Consider the following 16168-nt stretch of genomic DNA (forward strand, 5'->3'; position numbering starts at 1 on the left):
CAATGGATATTCAGTGCAATTGTAGCCATGTCAGTCTCAGTATATTAGATAGACAAGGTGAATGACGTAATATATTTGACTGAACTAACATCAACAGCTTGATTCTCTCATCAACGGAAGTTGGTCCAATCAAAAATATTACATCTCCCGCCTTGTCTCAGGTCAATAGATAAATACGTTAAGAACATCAGCTTTCCTGCTAATGAGTTATAGAAAGAAAACAGGAAAATCTGTATGTTCAAGAAAGAGGTGAAAAGAGAGCTGACTGCCCTGCTGAGCAAAGCACATTATAACAAGCTGACCAAATAGCAACATTGCTCTCCTTGCAAAAGTGCTGAACAAGAGACATTTTTATTCACTATTTTAACAAAGTGACAAGTGAAACAAAAGCAACATAAGAAGTATTGCAGATATATACTGAAATATTTCCTTAATGCTACAGTATGTCTTGCTTGGAGCAGAATGGCTCAGATAAATCCTATGTACAGTTTAGAAAGAGAAGAAAATGCCCTAGAGAATGGAGAACATCCATTGTGGTACTGATATATAAACAAAAGGTGAGAGACACAATTCTTCAAAGTGCCAAGGAATTAAGTTGCTCTCACGCCATATGAAATGGAGAGTGTCATAGATAGCTACTCCAGTTCACCCTTTGTCTGGGCTTATTTCTTGGCTGATTCCAGTCAGTTGGAGGTAATTTTAAAGACTAGCTGGGAGAGGCTGGCGTAGGACAGCAGCTTTTAACAGACAATATGGACGTTAGAAGCTACAAATTTAGACACATCTGCTGATGCTTCTGCTTTTCCGTAGTGCTAAACTAGCTTGGTTAGAAAATCTAATTAGGGAGATAACATGTCTGAATGTTGCCTTATAACTTTTATTAAAGGTGTGCTTTCTGCTATAAAAAGCGACTACATAGAACTGGGCCATCTTTACTCATTCAGATATGTCACCTGTGTGTATGCAGTGTCATAACTGCTGTCTTAATTTTCTTGCTGTGACTGCCAACAACACGGATGGTGACTTTTCCTGAGTACACCTGTCCACTTGGAACTGGACCAAAATCACATGTTTTCAAATACTGGCTGTCCAACAGCCTTCATATGATAACTTTTTTCTTCTATCAAACCTAAAGAAGACTCTGTGTCTTATTTCCAGTCACCCAAACGGTCTAGTTCACTAAACTCTCTAATCATACAGAAGAAGAAGAATGACAAATCTTTACAGTTATAAGGAACAGAATATAATTTTTGAATCCCTGATGCAAGGACTGCTTCTCTCTGAATATGTATCAGTGTAAATATTTTTCTTGCCTTCCCCTTGTCTAGATGTCTTGATATGTTTGTTTGCTTTTGCAGCTGGCAGAATTCCGTGAGGTGGTCTCTCACATGTTGGGCCTTAATATTACCAGCCTTGCTCTCCCTGACTATGAAATCATCACACATCTTGAGAGATTGATCCATTCTCATCAGCACCATTTTGTTCCCTGTGTCTGCCTCAATGATGTGGCAGTGAGGCAAGATGGACACTTGCAAAGCCACTTACAGCTTCTTCACTGAATGGCTGAATTTCTTCACTGTATTTGAGAGACCAGCTGGACAGAGCTCAGCACTATTCATTTTCAGCACTGTGTCCAGGGGTCATTGTGGGTAATTTGAGCCAATATTTCTATAACCATCTCTGTGTAAATGTATATATGAAGTGAAATTATGGGCCCTCTTGAAAGCAAGAGGAAGTTAGCCATTGCCTTCAGCAGAGCTAGGAATTCACTCACTGTACTGGCAACAAACAAAATACAGAAAAGGAGACACCTTTAATTTCTTCCACTATAGATTGTGAAGTATTTTTAATAAGCAATATTTTAGTACAACTAACAAGTGTCTGTTTCCCTGACTAGAAATGATCACATGTAATTCCTTCTACTGTTAATGGCAGTTACCTGTATGAATTCACATAAGTTGTTAAGAGAAAAGCACCTCCAATATAAAGTTTGTATGTAATTAAGATCTATGTGCTTGACATACCATATGTGAGATATAGGCCTGCCTCTGCTTCATGGTTTGTAGGGCAGCCAGATTGTGAAAGTTCTCTTGAGTAGTTGGGCAAATAAGAGCGGTATCTATACAGTTACACATGTGTTGTTCTCATCATTGTTAGCCTCTCTGCACCCACCTTCATTCATCATTAGCAGCTTGATTGGGTAGTGGAATGCCAGAGGATATGAAGTTTGGAAATAGCGTGCTCTCCCCTCAGAGCAGTGTTGTGATGCAATGCACATTGTAATTGCAACATGTTTCTTTTTGCACAGTTAGTGTACCATAGAGGAGTTGGGAGCATGTGAATAGCACAAGGCTAGCCAATATTCATACAATAGTATGGGAGCCCTGGAATGGACAAAATTGACCCTCCGTTATGTAATGTACTTTTTAATAGATGTTGATCTCTACAAAAATCAAGAAGGGGAAAAGACCTTCTAGCCGTTTAGCTTTTCCTTCAGTTAAGGATGATGCATTGGAATGGAAGATGCCCAGCTGCCACTTTCAAGATCAGACCTCCATTTCTGTGCATTTTTATGCATGAACTGGTTTTAGTTTGGATAAATCTGATTGCATTTGTATGCCATAAAAGGACCACATTTTGGCATGAAGAATGTAATTTTTCTAGTACCAATCTTGCTTCACTACTCGGGTGCCAAAACAAAGGTCTAAAATTATTTTCTATCTCTTTAATATTAATCTTTTCACATGCGGACCTGTCATTTAAACAGGACAGATATTTTTGGTGGGATCACATCTTACCTTCACTTCCTGAAAAGAAAATCTTAATAATGTTTTCTTAGAGCAGCAGAAATCTTTTCTTACCTGCTGTAGTTTGTCAGGCGGTTGCTTTTTAAGCAGTTGAAGTTGTAGCTCTTCTTAATTAAAAATTAATTTAAAAATATTCTGATCCAATTCTTCCAAAAGTTGAATGACAAAAAGAAACTTGATTAAAAAAATATCTCTTGACTGTTGTCCAGAAATGGCTTTTAATTTGATTTTTACTAGTGTTCTTTCAAGATCTTCTATAACACATTCTTTTTTTATTAAATTGAATTGTAAATCCTATTTTAATTGAGCATTCAGCTGTCCTTTCATGTACTTAATCTCTCTTCCATTTGCATATCTCATGTGCACAAAATAACACCTAATAGGCACATGCCCTTGTCATGAAATAAATTTAAGCTTCCAGGAGATGGGGCATCTCAACAGAGATTACTTCAGTCATTAAACATTCTTAATCTATATTTTAAGGAAAATTATTTATAATCTTCATGATCTTTGTTTTTCTTAAAAAAAAAAAATCTTAGCACAGGATTAGGAGGGATTTCATATGTAATGCACAATTGGCTACATGCCATGTAGATTGATTTTTTTGTTTTTATTTTGCTTTTCTATGAAACATTCCAGAGCTTGTGATTGTGGGTTCCAGTCCCACCCATGTCCCTTCCCACCCTGAGAGCAGCCAGACCACCATCACCAACACCTTCAGGGCTGGAGTTTGAGGCAGATAAATTAGATGACCTGCTAAAGGCCACAAACAGATTCAGTGTCTGTGAGATTAGAGCAGGGATGTTCTTCGGTGCTCAAACCAAGAGACCAAGGGTGAAATTCTGGCCTTTTTGAAGCTGGTAGCAAAGCCCCTGGTGACTTCAGTGGAGGCAGGATTTCCCCTCAAGTCCAAAGAAAGGCCGTATAGTCTCTTGTGTTTTAAGCCCAGGACTAGCAGAATCAGGAACTTGTGTTCTAATTTTGGCTTTGACTTTGTTCCCTTAATTTTTAAATTGTTCTATATGCAGAAATAGTACATCAATGACACTACATCTCTTATTTACAATATTTGCTTTTCTTCTGGAAGAATTACTGGTATCTTTGCTCATTTAGCTAAAGCAAATAAAAATAAACATGACATGAACAAAGTTCAGAATGATTTTTTTAACCATGCAGTTTAATTAATCCCTGAACAAAGTTTAAGCTGATTTGTAATCTTCTACTTTGTTTCATGTAATGTCAAGAACTTCAGACTCATTATTTTTCACAAGAAAAAATTATTTTATTTAAAATTCTCTTAGAATCTTTTATTTTCAAACCAGGATGCAGCAACCTAAATCCAAATTAATTAAAACCTTCCCCAAAATACGTTTTAAGATAGAAAAGGCTTGGAATACCATGTGCTAACCGTTACTCTTAGGAGCAGAGTATTGTTTTCTCTGCGTTTGTTTCAGTGAGTAAGAATAAAGAGTAAGTTTACAGAGTTGGCCACTATTTCTTTACAAGGGTTACCCTTTCATTACCGTAGAGGATTATATTAGATAGAAATTATTTTAAAAATGGAAATGTATTTGCTTGTAATGTGCATAAAGCTATAGAATGTTTTCAATCAAAGGTCCACATTTTGCTATCAATTTTTGTGATAAAACTGAAGTAATTCCACTGAATGTAATGCTGTTAGATTTGCAATGGTAAACAAGGCAGAATTTGGCTCGACTTGTTTACAATTTTCACACTAATCACTGAAATTAAAATAAATTGCATATAATTTGTTGAATTTTAATCTTTTTCTCTTCCTATCTTTTTTTGAACAAATTGTCACAGTATTTGTACTGGATAAAACAATATATTGTATCCTGTGTGCCACAGAAATAAGATAAAGGATTGTTTTTAAAAAAAATGTGATCTTGAGTTAATTTTTGTACTTAACAAACTTGTCACTCCTGTGTTTTGAAAACAGAGAGATTTTGCAATAGGACCTTGATTCAGTAAAGTGCTTAAGTGAGCTGAAATGCTTTACTGACTGAGCCCAGAAGAGTAAAGAGAGAGTCCCGTGAATATGTGCTCTACCTGGTGGAGATTTTTTTTTAACTTTGAGAATATGAGCCATTGGCATTTCTTTAAAAACAGGGGGACCAATGATACTCCTGTGAACTGGTTAGTTATTTTATAGTTTTGAAAATGTAAATAAGATGAAGAAAAAACAAATAAGGGGGAACACAAAGCTTCTAGAATATTGACAAAGAAAATCTTAAGCATACTTCCAAGAAAGAAAGAGATGTTTTGGAGCCAAGCTACTGTAAATGCTGTTTTTACTAAAAGCTTTTTCTGTGTTAGACATGGTAGACTAGGCTATCAAAGAAAGCGAAAGCGAGAGACTCCGTGAGTAGGAGAAAGTAGCATGAAGTTAGAGGGAAAAAAACTATGTACTGGTAGAATTAGAACACACAATCAAATGAAAGAACAGATTTAGAATCTGGATAACTGGCCCAGGGAAGAGGGAGGGATGAAGAATTGGGGTTTTACCTGAAAGAACTGGGAAGGTTGCTCATTCTTAATAATTTTCAAGCAGCAGGTTTCAATTTGTTTTGGTCCTTGTGCCACAAGAAGTGATAATCCTGCATAGATTAACTTGTCTAAATTTTTTTGGCAGGAGAGGGTTGATCTTAGATGGTTCCACTCATATAAACATTGTTCAACAATAACCTTGAAATTACATAAAATGAAAGGACAGTAAAACAAAAAAAACCCTTGCCTGACAAAACTGTCAGACTTCTCTGGCAGCTTTAAAGGTCAGCTGATGACTCATGGAAACAACGAAGAACATTCCTTTTGTAAATTGATGGGGAAAAAAATCAGATGATATATTTTCTGTGGGTTTCTTCTTGAAGAATAATAGCTTCTTATATCATATATGCAAACAAAATACATTTTTCATAGGCATTCTTAGCCTTCTGTAGCTTATGTAATAAAATTACATTTGTCAACACAATCTCTACTGTAGCTATGTTATCACAGACCTCATAATCTGTCAGATGGGCACCTTTCACAGACACGCAGTTCATAATAATAAACCGCTGGCCTCTTAAATTGTTTCTTACCTAAGGAAACTTGATGGTAGCTGATCACATTCTCAGGTTCCAAAATGTCATTTAGGCCTGTATGTGCTGAATGTCTCTGGAGTGGTACTGAGCTTCTTTAACTCCCATTGCCTAAGGCAGGTGATCAGACTGTCAGAGGACTGGGCCTTGATTATGCCCAGTCAGAGTTGGGCATGCACAGAACTTGCAGGATCAAGTCCTGCATCCTACAGCCATCCTTGTTATTGTTAATACATAGAGTACCTCTAAGAACTGAAACAGACCCTAAGTGCATTTAATTCAAGTACTGTTACCATAGTTTTCAAAATCACTTCTGGAAGAAGTCTGATCTATTATTAAAGAGTACAGAATTGAAAAAACCTGAAAAGTAATTTGTCCATATATCACTGCTTACTTTTGCTTTGAAGATAAATGCTGATTACTTTTGTGTTCTGAATGTAAGGTGTATACATTGAAACTGTGGTCATGCTTGGTACTGTAACTACATGGTATCATTGCTTGTGCTTATGACAGGAATGAGAAGAAAAATAAGAGAAAGTAGTTATTCTTCTTCGAGTGGTTGCTCATGTCCATTTCAAGTAGGTGTGCGCACCGCGTCTTCCGGAGCGTTTTCCCTAGCGGTACCCGTAGCGCCGGCAGGGCACCCCCTGGAGTGGCGCCGCCATGGCGGGGCATAAGTACCCCTGCCGGCGCTGCCCCACCTCAGTTCCTTCTTACCGCCGTGACGGTCGTTGGAGCGTCTCTATCTCTCTTAGTCTCTTAGGCTGTGTCCAGACTCGGGTTTTTTCAGGAAAAGTAGCCTTTTCCCGAAAAAACTTCCCCTGCGTCCAGACTCAAGCCGCGTTCTTTCGAAATTAATTTGATAGAACGCGGTTTTTCTTTCGATGGAGGTAAACCTCAATTTACGAGGAAGAACGCCTTTTTTCGAAAGTTCCTCTTTCGAAAGAAGGCGTTCTTCAATGTAAATAGGGCTTCTTCAAAAGAGAGCATCCAGACTCACTGGATGCTTTCTTTTGAAAAAGCAAGCCGCTTTTTCGAAATTTCTCCGTGCAGTCTAGACGCTCTCTTTCGAAAGAGGCTCTTTCGAAAGATGCTTTCGAAAGAGCCTCTTTCGAAAGAGGCTTGCAGTCTAGACATAGCCTTAGTTAGTTAATGGTTCCCGTTCTCACATTTGTCTCTAAATAGTTCTTGTAGTTAGATAGTTAGGTTCTTTGTTTTGTTCCTTCCCCCTTGGAGGTAAGGAATGCCAGGGCCGCAAGGCTTCAAGACGTGCGCTGACTGCGGGAAGTTTATGCCCAAGGGCGACCCACACGACAGTTGCCTTAAGTGTTTGGGTGAGGCTCATCTGGCAATTGCCTGTAAGATCTGTAAGTCCTTTAAGCCCCGTACGAGAAAAGAAAAGGTTTCCTGCCTGAAGCTTCTCCTCATGGAGACAGCGCTTCAACCGGTGCCGCCGGAGACCTGCAGTGCGCAGCGCACCGGCTTCCACGCAGGAGGCTCCACACCGGCACCGTGCGTCGGCGTCGAGGTCTCGGCACCGGTCTCACTCTCCTCTGTCCAAGAGGGTGAAGAAGTCCCGCGGAAGGTCCCCTTCAAAAAAGTCAACTTCGATCGGGCTCACCGGTGCACGTATCTCCTCCGACGCACTGTCGGCGCCGAGGAGGCCTCGATAGTCCTGGTCGCCTACCTTCACGCCACCCTGTAGCCAGACATGAACCCCATCTTGTTCCCCCCTCCCCCAGAGAGCAAGAGAAAAGCAGTCAGCCTTTGATGCCCTGGGAACGCAGGTGTGCTGCCTGTCCCTGACTCTACCATAAACAGAAACCAGACAGTAAATGGGCTAGCTGACAGCCCGGGGCCTCCCGTCGCCCTAATGGCTAGTATCAGTAATTGACACGCCTGCACTGTCCCAGGAGAGGAATCTTCGCCCATCACATACCAGAGGTGCCCATTGTCTGCATTTTGCCAGGTGTGAATTATGCTTTGCACCCTTCGTGGGAAACTTGGCATTCAAAGCCATTTTTCCTTATTGGCCACCTGAGACCAGGAAGAAGCCTACATGACCCAGGGGTATAAAGAGGGGTTTAGTAGCCCACCCCATTGGAGCTCCAATCATCTACACCTGCTGGCTGGTATTGATTGTCTCCCGAGGTCTGTGGGACGCCCAACCTCGTCCTACTTCTTCCCAAGGGATTGAGAGAAAGACGCTGTCCATGCCAAGTCTGGAACGCAGGGGTGAGAATTATACCTGCTAGGTGTCTATTTTGCATGCATTTAATAAGAGCTCAGAGAACCAAAAGGGTTTCATGGTACTTGTAAGTGACTTATTAGTGTAATTTCTGTCCTGTCCTTTGTAGTGACTGTGTTATCTGTAACACAGCAGTAGCATTTAACAACTAAGCTTACCCTGTAACAATAAAATAGTAACTGTTTAAGCTTTAACCTGACTCCTTCAGTTGCTGTAACAGAACCAAGCACAATTTAAAAGAACTTCAGCTGGTCATAAGGGACAGGTATAGGAAGAGCTTGGGTGTTTTGGATTGTGTCACTCCCAGGTGACAGATCCGTTGGGGCATCTCTCAGCCGCCCCAGGCTGCCCGCTGTGAAGGGATTTCTGTATCCTAGCAGCTAAAATCTGAGATGTAGTAAGCTCTTCCTATAAACTCGGGGCGTCTGAGAGCCTGTTGGCTGCCCTCTGCGACAGGACCCCGGTCCTAGCAGTAAAGTCACAGACGTTAAACTATTTTTCGGGGCGCACTCCAGCCTCCTAGGCTGCCCACTGCAACGAGACTTTGCATCTCAGCAGTTGAAGACTTGGGTGTAACACACACGCACACACTGCCCTGACCATTTCGGCTGACACGCCCGTCCATGCCGGACACATTTGAAGCGGCGCAGGACCTTATTAGCCTCATGACCTCCCCTCCATCGTCGGTTGACTCGGAAGGGTCGAGGTCACCCTCGTCGGAGGCTCAGCTTGGTACTGTAACTACATGGTATCATTGCTTGTGCTTATGACAGGAATGAGAAGAGAAAGTAGTTATTACACTGCGGTCTAAAAGGAGATTAACTGTTTGAGCTTCATTACTGTCCTCTAAGGCAGGGCTACTCAACTTTGGAAGCCCGGGGGGCCACAGTGATACTCACAGCACATGCTGAGGGCCATAACATAAGTGTGGTTGCATATACATGCAAATATATGCAAATAGCTTCTTTCACACTGACAGGCATGAATACAAAGATTAAGACAAGACTACACAACACACAGGCCCCATTTAAGTCAGTTCTGCTGATATTAATAAAATGCAATATTGACCCAATTTCCACCAATATAACAGCACTGTTCATGAGCAATGACAGTCCAGGAATTTAACTACTAAAATCCATATCAACAGAAGACCATTATATTGACTAGTTTTTTGTTTTGGGTCCCACGCATGGGCCGTGTGTTCAGCCCCACATAAACTCAAACTGCACCGTGGGCCACAAAAAACAGGCCACGGGCTGCATGTGGCCCACAAGCTGCATATTGAGTAGCCCTGCTCTAAGGAGAGCCAGTATGGGTCTGATAATATAGAGTCATAGATTCATAGAACACTAGAACTGGAGGGGACCTTGAGAGGTCATCGAGTCCAGTCTCCTGCTCTCATAGCAGGACCAAACACCATCTAGACCATCCCTGATAGATGTCTGTCTAACCTGCTCTTAAGTATCTCCAGAGATGGAGATTCCACAACCCACTAGGCAATTTACTCTAGTTTTTAACCACCCTGACAGTTAGGAAGTTTTTCCTAATATCCAACCTAAACCTTCCTTGCTGAAGTTTAAGCCCATTGCTTCTTGTCCTATCCTCAGAGGCCAAGGAGAACAATTTTTCTCCCTCCTCCTTATGACACCCTTTTAGATACATGAAAACCACTATCCCGTCCCCTCTGTTTTCTCCTTTCCAAACTAAAAAAGCCCAATTACATAAGAATATAAGAACGGCCATACTGGGTCAGACCAAAGGTCCATCTAGCCCAGTAGCGTGTCTGCCGACAGTGGCCAACGCCAGTGCCCCAGAGAGGGTGGACCGAAGACAATGATCAAGCAATTTGTCTCCTGCCATCCTTCTCCAGCCTCTGACAAACAGAGGCCAGGGACACTATTTCTATCCCCCTGGCTAATAGCCTTTTATGGACCTAACCTCCATGAAATTATCTAGCTTCTCTTTAAACTCTGTTATAGTCCTAGCCTTCACAGCCTCCTCTGGCAAGGAGTTCCACAGGTTGACTACACGCTGTGTGAAGAAGAACTTTCTTTTATTAGTTTTAAACCTGCTACCCATTAATTTCATTTGGTGTCCTCTAGTTCTTCTATTATGGGAACTAATAAATAACTTTTCTTTATCTGCCCTCGCCACACCACTAATGATTTTATATACCTCTATCGTATCCCCCCTCAGTCTCCTCTTTTCTAAACTGAAAAGTCCCAGTCACTTTAACCTCTCCTCATATGGGACCCGTTCCAAACCCCTAATCATTTTAGTTGCCCTTTTCTGAACCCTTTCCAAGGCCAAAATATCTTTTTTGAGGTGAGGAGACCACATCTGTACACAGTATTCAAGATGTGGGCGTACCATAGTTTATACAGAGGCAGTAAGATATTCTGGGTCTTATTTTCTATCCCTTTCTTAATAATTCCTAGCATCCTATTTGCCTTTTTGACCGCCGCTGCACACTGTGTGAAAGTTTTCAGAGAACTATCCACGATAACTTCAAGATCTCTTTCCTGATTTGTCATAGCTAAATTAGCCTCCATCATACTGTACGTATAGTTGGGGTTATTTTTCCCGATGTGCATTACTTTACACTTATCCACATTAAATTTCATTTGCCATTTTGTTGCCCAATCACTCAGTTTGTTGAGATCTTTTTGGAGTCCCTCACAGTCTGCTTCTGTCTTGACTATCCTAAACAGTTTGGTATCATCCGCAAACTTTACCACCTCACTGCTTACCCCTTTCTTCAGTTCTTTTAGTCTTCCCTCATAGCTCATGTTCTCTAATCATTCTTGTTGCTCTTCTCTGGACCTTCTCCAATTTCTCCACATCTTTCTTGAAATGTGGTGCCCAGAAATGGATACAATACTCCAATTGAGGCCTAATCAGTGCAGAGTAGAACGGAAGAATGATTTCTCGTGTCTTGCTCACAACACTCCTATTAATGTATCCCAGAATCACGTTTGCTTTTTTTGCAACAGCGTCACACTGTTCACTCATATTTAGCTGCTAGATCCCTTTCTATAGTAGTCCTTCCAAGATAGTCACTTCCCATTCTGTATGTGTGAAACTGATCGTTCCTTCCTAAGTGAAGTACTTTGTATTTGTCCTTATTATACTTCATCCTATTTACCTCAGACCATTTCTCTAGTTTGTCCAGATCATTCTGAATTATCCCATTAGAATGGGAAGAAGAGCTCTATGTCAGTACCAAAGCTTGTGTTTGTCACCAATAGAAGTTGGTCCAATAAAAGCTATTACCTTACCCGTTTTGCCTCTCTAATATCCTGGGACTGTCACGGCTACAACAATACTGCAGACCTGTAATCTGCATTATTTAAATCATTAATCCAACTGTTTGTAAGTGCTTGTTATTTAAATTAAACAAGATGCTGTTCATTATTATGTAATATTCAATATAATTAATAGATTACATTTAGGAGTAATATAATTCATATCAAAAGATCTGAAAGTGCTTTTCAAATGTAAACACCTACATGATTTTATATCTCATCCAAAGTGGAGCTGTTCAGGTTTACTGCCAATAGGACATGTTAGGTTTAGATTTTATGTCACTGATTACTCAGTAACATATTTTGTGTTTTAAAAATAGCTAAACTAGGTATTTAGCTGCTACAGTGATAAATACTGAGAAGTGAATGAGCAAGTGACTAAGAAACATGTTGTTCATTTCAGGAATATACATAGCATGGAACATCACTCAACTCCTCTGTACATAGGAAATGAACATACTACATTAGTTAAAATGCCAGTTGAAATTGAAATATGAATGTAGGTAGGCAAAATGTAATTACTTAGATTGGTGTTTGGCAAGTTACATGAGACTTAACATTGATTCAAAATGAGGCATGTCATATAGGGCGTGTCTAGACTACAGGGTTTTTTTTTTTAAAAAGTAGCCTTTTAAAAAAAAAAAACTTCACCTGCGTCTAGACTATAAATTGGAAAGTAAATCGAAAGAACACAGTGGTTTTTTTGACCGCAGTAAACCTCATTTTATGAGGAAGAACACCTTTTTTTGAAAGTGCTCTTTCGAAAAAAGGCGTTTTTGACTGCAAACAGGGCTTTTTCCAAAGAGAACAATCAGATTGCCTGGGTGCTCTCTTTTGAAAAAGCGGCTCTCTTTTTTGAAAGACGTGGTTGCAGTTTAGACGCTGTCTTTCGAAAGAGGTTTGTAGTCTAGACATAGCTATACTGAATCATCAGTAATATTTTATGTGAGGGCTGTGTTTCTACTAGAAGACTGCTATTTCAAGTAGCACTCCTGCAGTGACCTGAGATCTGAGGAAATGAAAGCAAAGATGTGACTGGATAAATTGTTCCAGATTATCATTGATTAAGCCCTGAAATAAATTGCCTAGGGAGCTTGTGGAATCCTGTGGCGGTTTTTAAGAGCAGGTTAGACACGTACCTGTCAGGGATGATCTAGACATGGTGCTTGATGTCATGAGTTCAGGGGATTGGACTTGATGACATCTAGGGGTAGGGATGTGAATGGCTAACTTTAACAGGTGATGCTCGCTGGGTAACAGTTAACTGTTACCCCTAGGAGTCGGCAGCCTTGCACAGGGGGGAGGGGCAGAAGTGGCAGCGAGGGGTATGGAGAGGGGAAGACTGCCAGCTCCCAGCCCACATGGGTCACGGGCTGGGAGTTGGCAGGCTTGCACGGAGCCCTCCCCCGCCACTGTCAACTCCTTTCCTGCCTTACAAGCCCGTGCAGGCACCAGTTCAGCCTGGTTGTGGCAGGCAGGAGAGCTACTCCAGCCCAGCGGGCTGGAATGGTTCCTCCACCCCACCATGTTTAATCAGTTTAATTCAGTGAGTTCTGTGGCACCCTAAAGATGATTAATCAATTTATTTAGGTATAAGCTTTCATGGGCTGGAGTCCGCTTCATCAGATACATCTTCGCTGGATACTGAAGTGGGTTCCAGCCCACAAGGGCAGATGCCCAAATACATTTGTTAGTCTCTAAGGTGCTACAGGACTCCTCATCATTTTTGTGAAAACAGACTAACACAGGTGCCCCTCTAGAACTTATTTCAATTACTATTTTAATTTACCATTTTTGTAAAGAAGATTTTAAAATAATTTCATACATAATCTGGACATGAATCTCTGTGTACATAATCATCCTGCTGTCCCTATATAACTAAACATAACGATGCTCTTTTCTGTTTATAATATTATGTATGTATTATAATATAACTATCAAACACATGTAGATACACATGTTAAATGGGCAAAAAAAGAAAAAAAGACTTTTTAGACCTCTTTAGCCCTATCCAGCCTGTATTCCCAATGTTTTTCTGTTTTACAAAATGGAGGAAAGCAATAAACCATGCAATTTTTCAATTAATAATGCTTATTTTTTCATTATGCATTTAACAATTTTTTAAAAAGTCAGTTAGTTAGCCTTAGCTAACAGTTACCTCTAGAAGAAGGTTGCACGCAGTTTGACCTTGCTGAGAAGAGCTGTACTGTGACTTCTTCTGAAGATCATCAATGGTCCTTCTAACATTGAATGGCCTCTTTGAGTTTGATCTTCTACATACATGGTAAAGCTCCTCTTAACTTCAAAAGAGTAGGATCAGGCACTTGAAGCACTTGTAGAACCTGCTAGCGATTGTGAGCTCAAAACTGTATTTCAGACCTCTTCGATCTAAACTGCGATCGAACTGGAGACCAAAGCCAAAGAATTTTAAACTACAGACAAAAAGTATAAATGGTAAGAGATAAAATGTAACGGGATCAAAACACCAAGAATAATAATTATAAAGTTGGAGCATGCTTTGTGCTTTGTTACTGTAAATGAAAGGATTGTGTGAGCATGTAATGAATCTCTGTAGCTTGTCAAAATTGTCTCAGTAATCCTCATGAACCCTATTAGCTTTCTCCACATGAAATATTTAATCAATAGATTCTGTTTTGGTAGCTTGTTAAACCTGAAAGATTGGAGGAGTTGCAATATTAAATACTAGCAGCATTTTTTAATCTTTAAGGTATGATCTGGAAATACACTCTCTAATTTCTAAAGGACAAAAAGGATTTTATTTTTTACAAAATCTGTATACATCGTCTATGCAGTTTTTCTGACAGACTCTGTTCTACAATATAGATACAAAAATGTCAAGAAAGAGGTGTTTGTAGCAGAAAACAAGATTTAATTATTCACAGGTGACCAGATTCCTTCAAACAAGTTAAATATAGCACAGATAATATTAATAATTAAAGGGTTACTATTTGTACATCTCTTCTGAAAATGGAAAATGCTAAGAATGTAAAGTATTAGATTACCCATTTGAGCACTCAAAGAAAGGTTATGCCTCTTCCTGTACTCCAAGTACTGTAGATTTGTCATATATTTTATAATAAATGTATGTCATTGATAAACACAATAATTTATCAGATTTCACAGAATGTGTTTTATCCAAATAGTTCACATTAATTGTACATATTGTCATACAATGTACTGCTGCATGTTTATGTAGTGCCCATGAAACTTTGCAAATATAATTACAAGCTGTCATTTTCTAGTTGAGGAAACAACCTCCTATGCTGGACAAAAATGTAACTCTGAAAGTGAACCAAAGACCAAAGTCAACATAGTGCTTAAATTCGCTAAGCCCAAATCTTGAAGATTGCATTCTATCTGTAAAGTGGAGATAATACCCATCCATGTTTGTAAGGCACTTTGATATCTATAGTTAAAAATGATATGTATTATAATTAGTGTTTGTTATTATTCACAGAAAACTCTTTGTCTTCAGTTGATATTTTTCCTGTGTAAAGACTAGAGGATATGTTATTTCCCTGTTATTTCCTCTGGTATGCTTATCACTGATAGAAAAATAGCAAAGGTGTCTGGGTATGTCTACACTACCCCGCTAGTTCGAACTAGCGGGGTAATGTAGGCATACCGCACTTGCAAATGAAGCCCGGGATTTGAATTTCCCGGGCTTCATTTGCATAAGCGGGGCTCCGCCATTTTTAAATCCCCGCTCGTTCGAACCCTGTGCCGCGCGGCGACACGCGGCATGAACTAGGTAGTTCGAACTAGGCTTCCTAGTTCGAACTACCGTTACTCCTCGTGGAATGAGGAGTAACGGTAGTTCGAACTAGGAAGCCTAGTTCGAACTACCTAGTTCGTGCCGCGTGTAGCTGCGCGGCACAGGGTTCGAACGAGCGGGGATTTAAAAATGGCGGCTCCCCGCTTATGCAAATGAAGCCCAGGAAATTCAAATCCCGGGCTTCATTTGCAAGTGCGGTATGCCTACATTACCCTCCTAGTTCGAACTAGGAGGGTAGTGTAGACATATCCTCTGTCTTTAGGATAGATTAGAATTTTATTTTTGTTTCAGATACTTTAAAGGATTACATTTTGTATTTAAAGATAATCAGATTTTGTTGCAGCACGGTGCTTACTCACCCTTGCCAACATTGATCTATTTTGGCGATCTAAAATCTCCTTCTCAGACATCAGAACTCAATTCCAAGTTCTGTGAAGCAGAGGATGCCCTCTGCATCAAAGAAGGATAGGCGTTATAAAATGCTTTTCAGGTGTCATGTTGAGGACACTGCCACCATTTCAGTTCTTATCTGTAATGCTACCCCATGGTCAACAGCATGGAGAGGAAACAGGCCAATTGGGTGCAGAGTTGTGGCAACTCTAGATAAGTCATAGAATAGCTGTGAGCCAGGTCCTGGGTCTACAATCAAGTGGAGAAAGAGGCAGGTGCAGGCATGAATTTCTGAATTGACTTTGTGTATTAGACTCTTTTTCTCACTTTTTCCTCTCTGTAAGAACTTCCAAGAGTGTATGAGGAAAGGGTTGTCAAGAGATCAGCTGTGGTGTCATACACCAGTCCATAGGAGTGGGATTCCTTACCCCAACATAAACAGAACTTTGAGTTGGTGCTTCCTGCTCTTTCCTGTTTGAAAGCGACGCATCAGTGAATGGGGATGTAATAGGTTTGTTTCA

At 40.2% G+C, this 16168-nt stretch overlaps 1 protein-coding gene across 3 annotated transcripts in view; it reads left to right on the plus strand.

Annotated features, from left to right (window-relative positions):
* Positions 1-5833, plus strand: part of CCDC170 (coiled-coil domain containing 170) — a 76670-nt gene extending 70837 nt beyond the window's left edge. Inside the window, exon 11 of one of the 3 annotated variants that reach the window (XM_075924444.2) lies at positions 1359-5833. In XM_075924444.2, the coding sequence (XP_075780559.2) occupies positions 1359-1559 (201 nt within the window). In that variant the 3' untranslated portion in view covers positions 1560-5833. The remainder of the gene's footprint in view (positions 1-1358) is intronic. The other 2 variants (XM_075924443.2, XM_075924441.2) reach the window with 2 other exon arrangements.
* Positions 5834-16168: the final 10335 nt, after the last annotated feature.

Source organism: Pelodiscus sinensis, chromosome 3 (genome assembly GCF_052426305.1).
Source record: "Pelodiscus sinensis isolate ZL-2025 chromosome 3, ASM5242630v1, whole genome shotgun sequence".
In the NCBI taxonomy this organism is placed as follows: Eukaryota; Metazoa; Chordata; order Testudines; family Trionychidae; genus Pelodiscus; species Pelodiscus sinensis.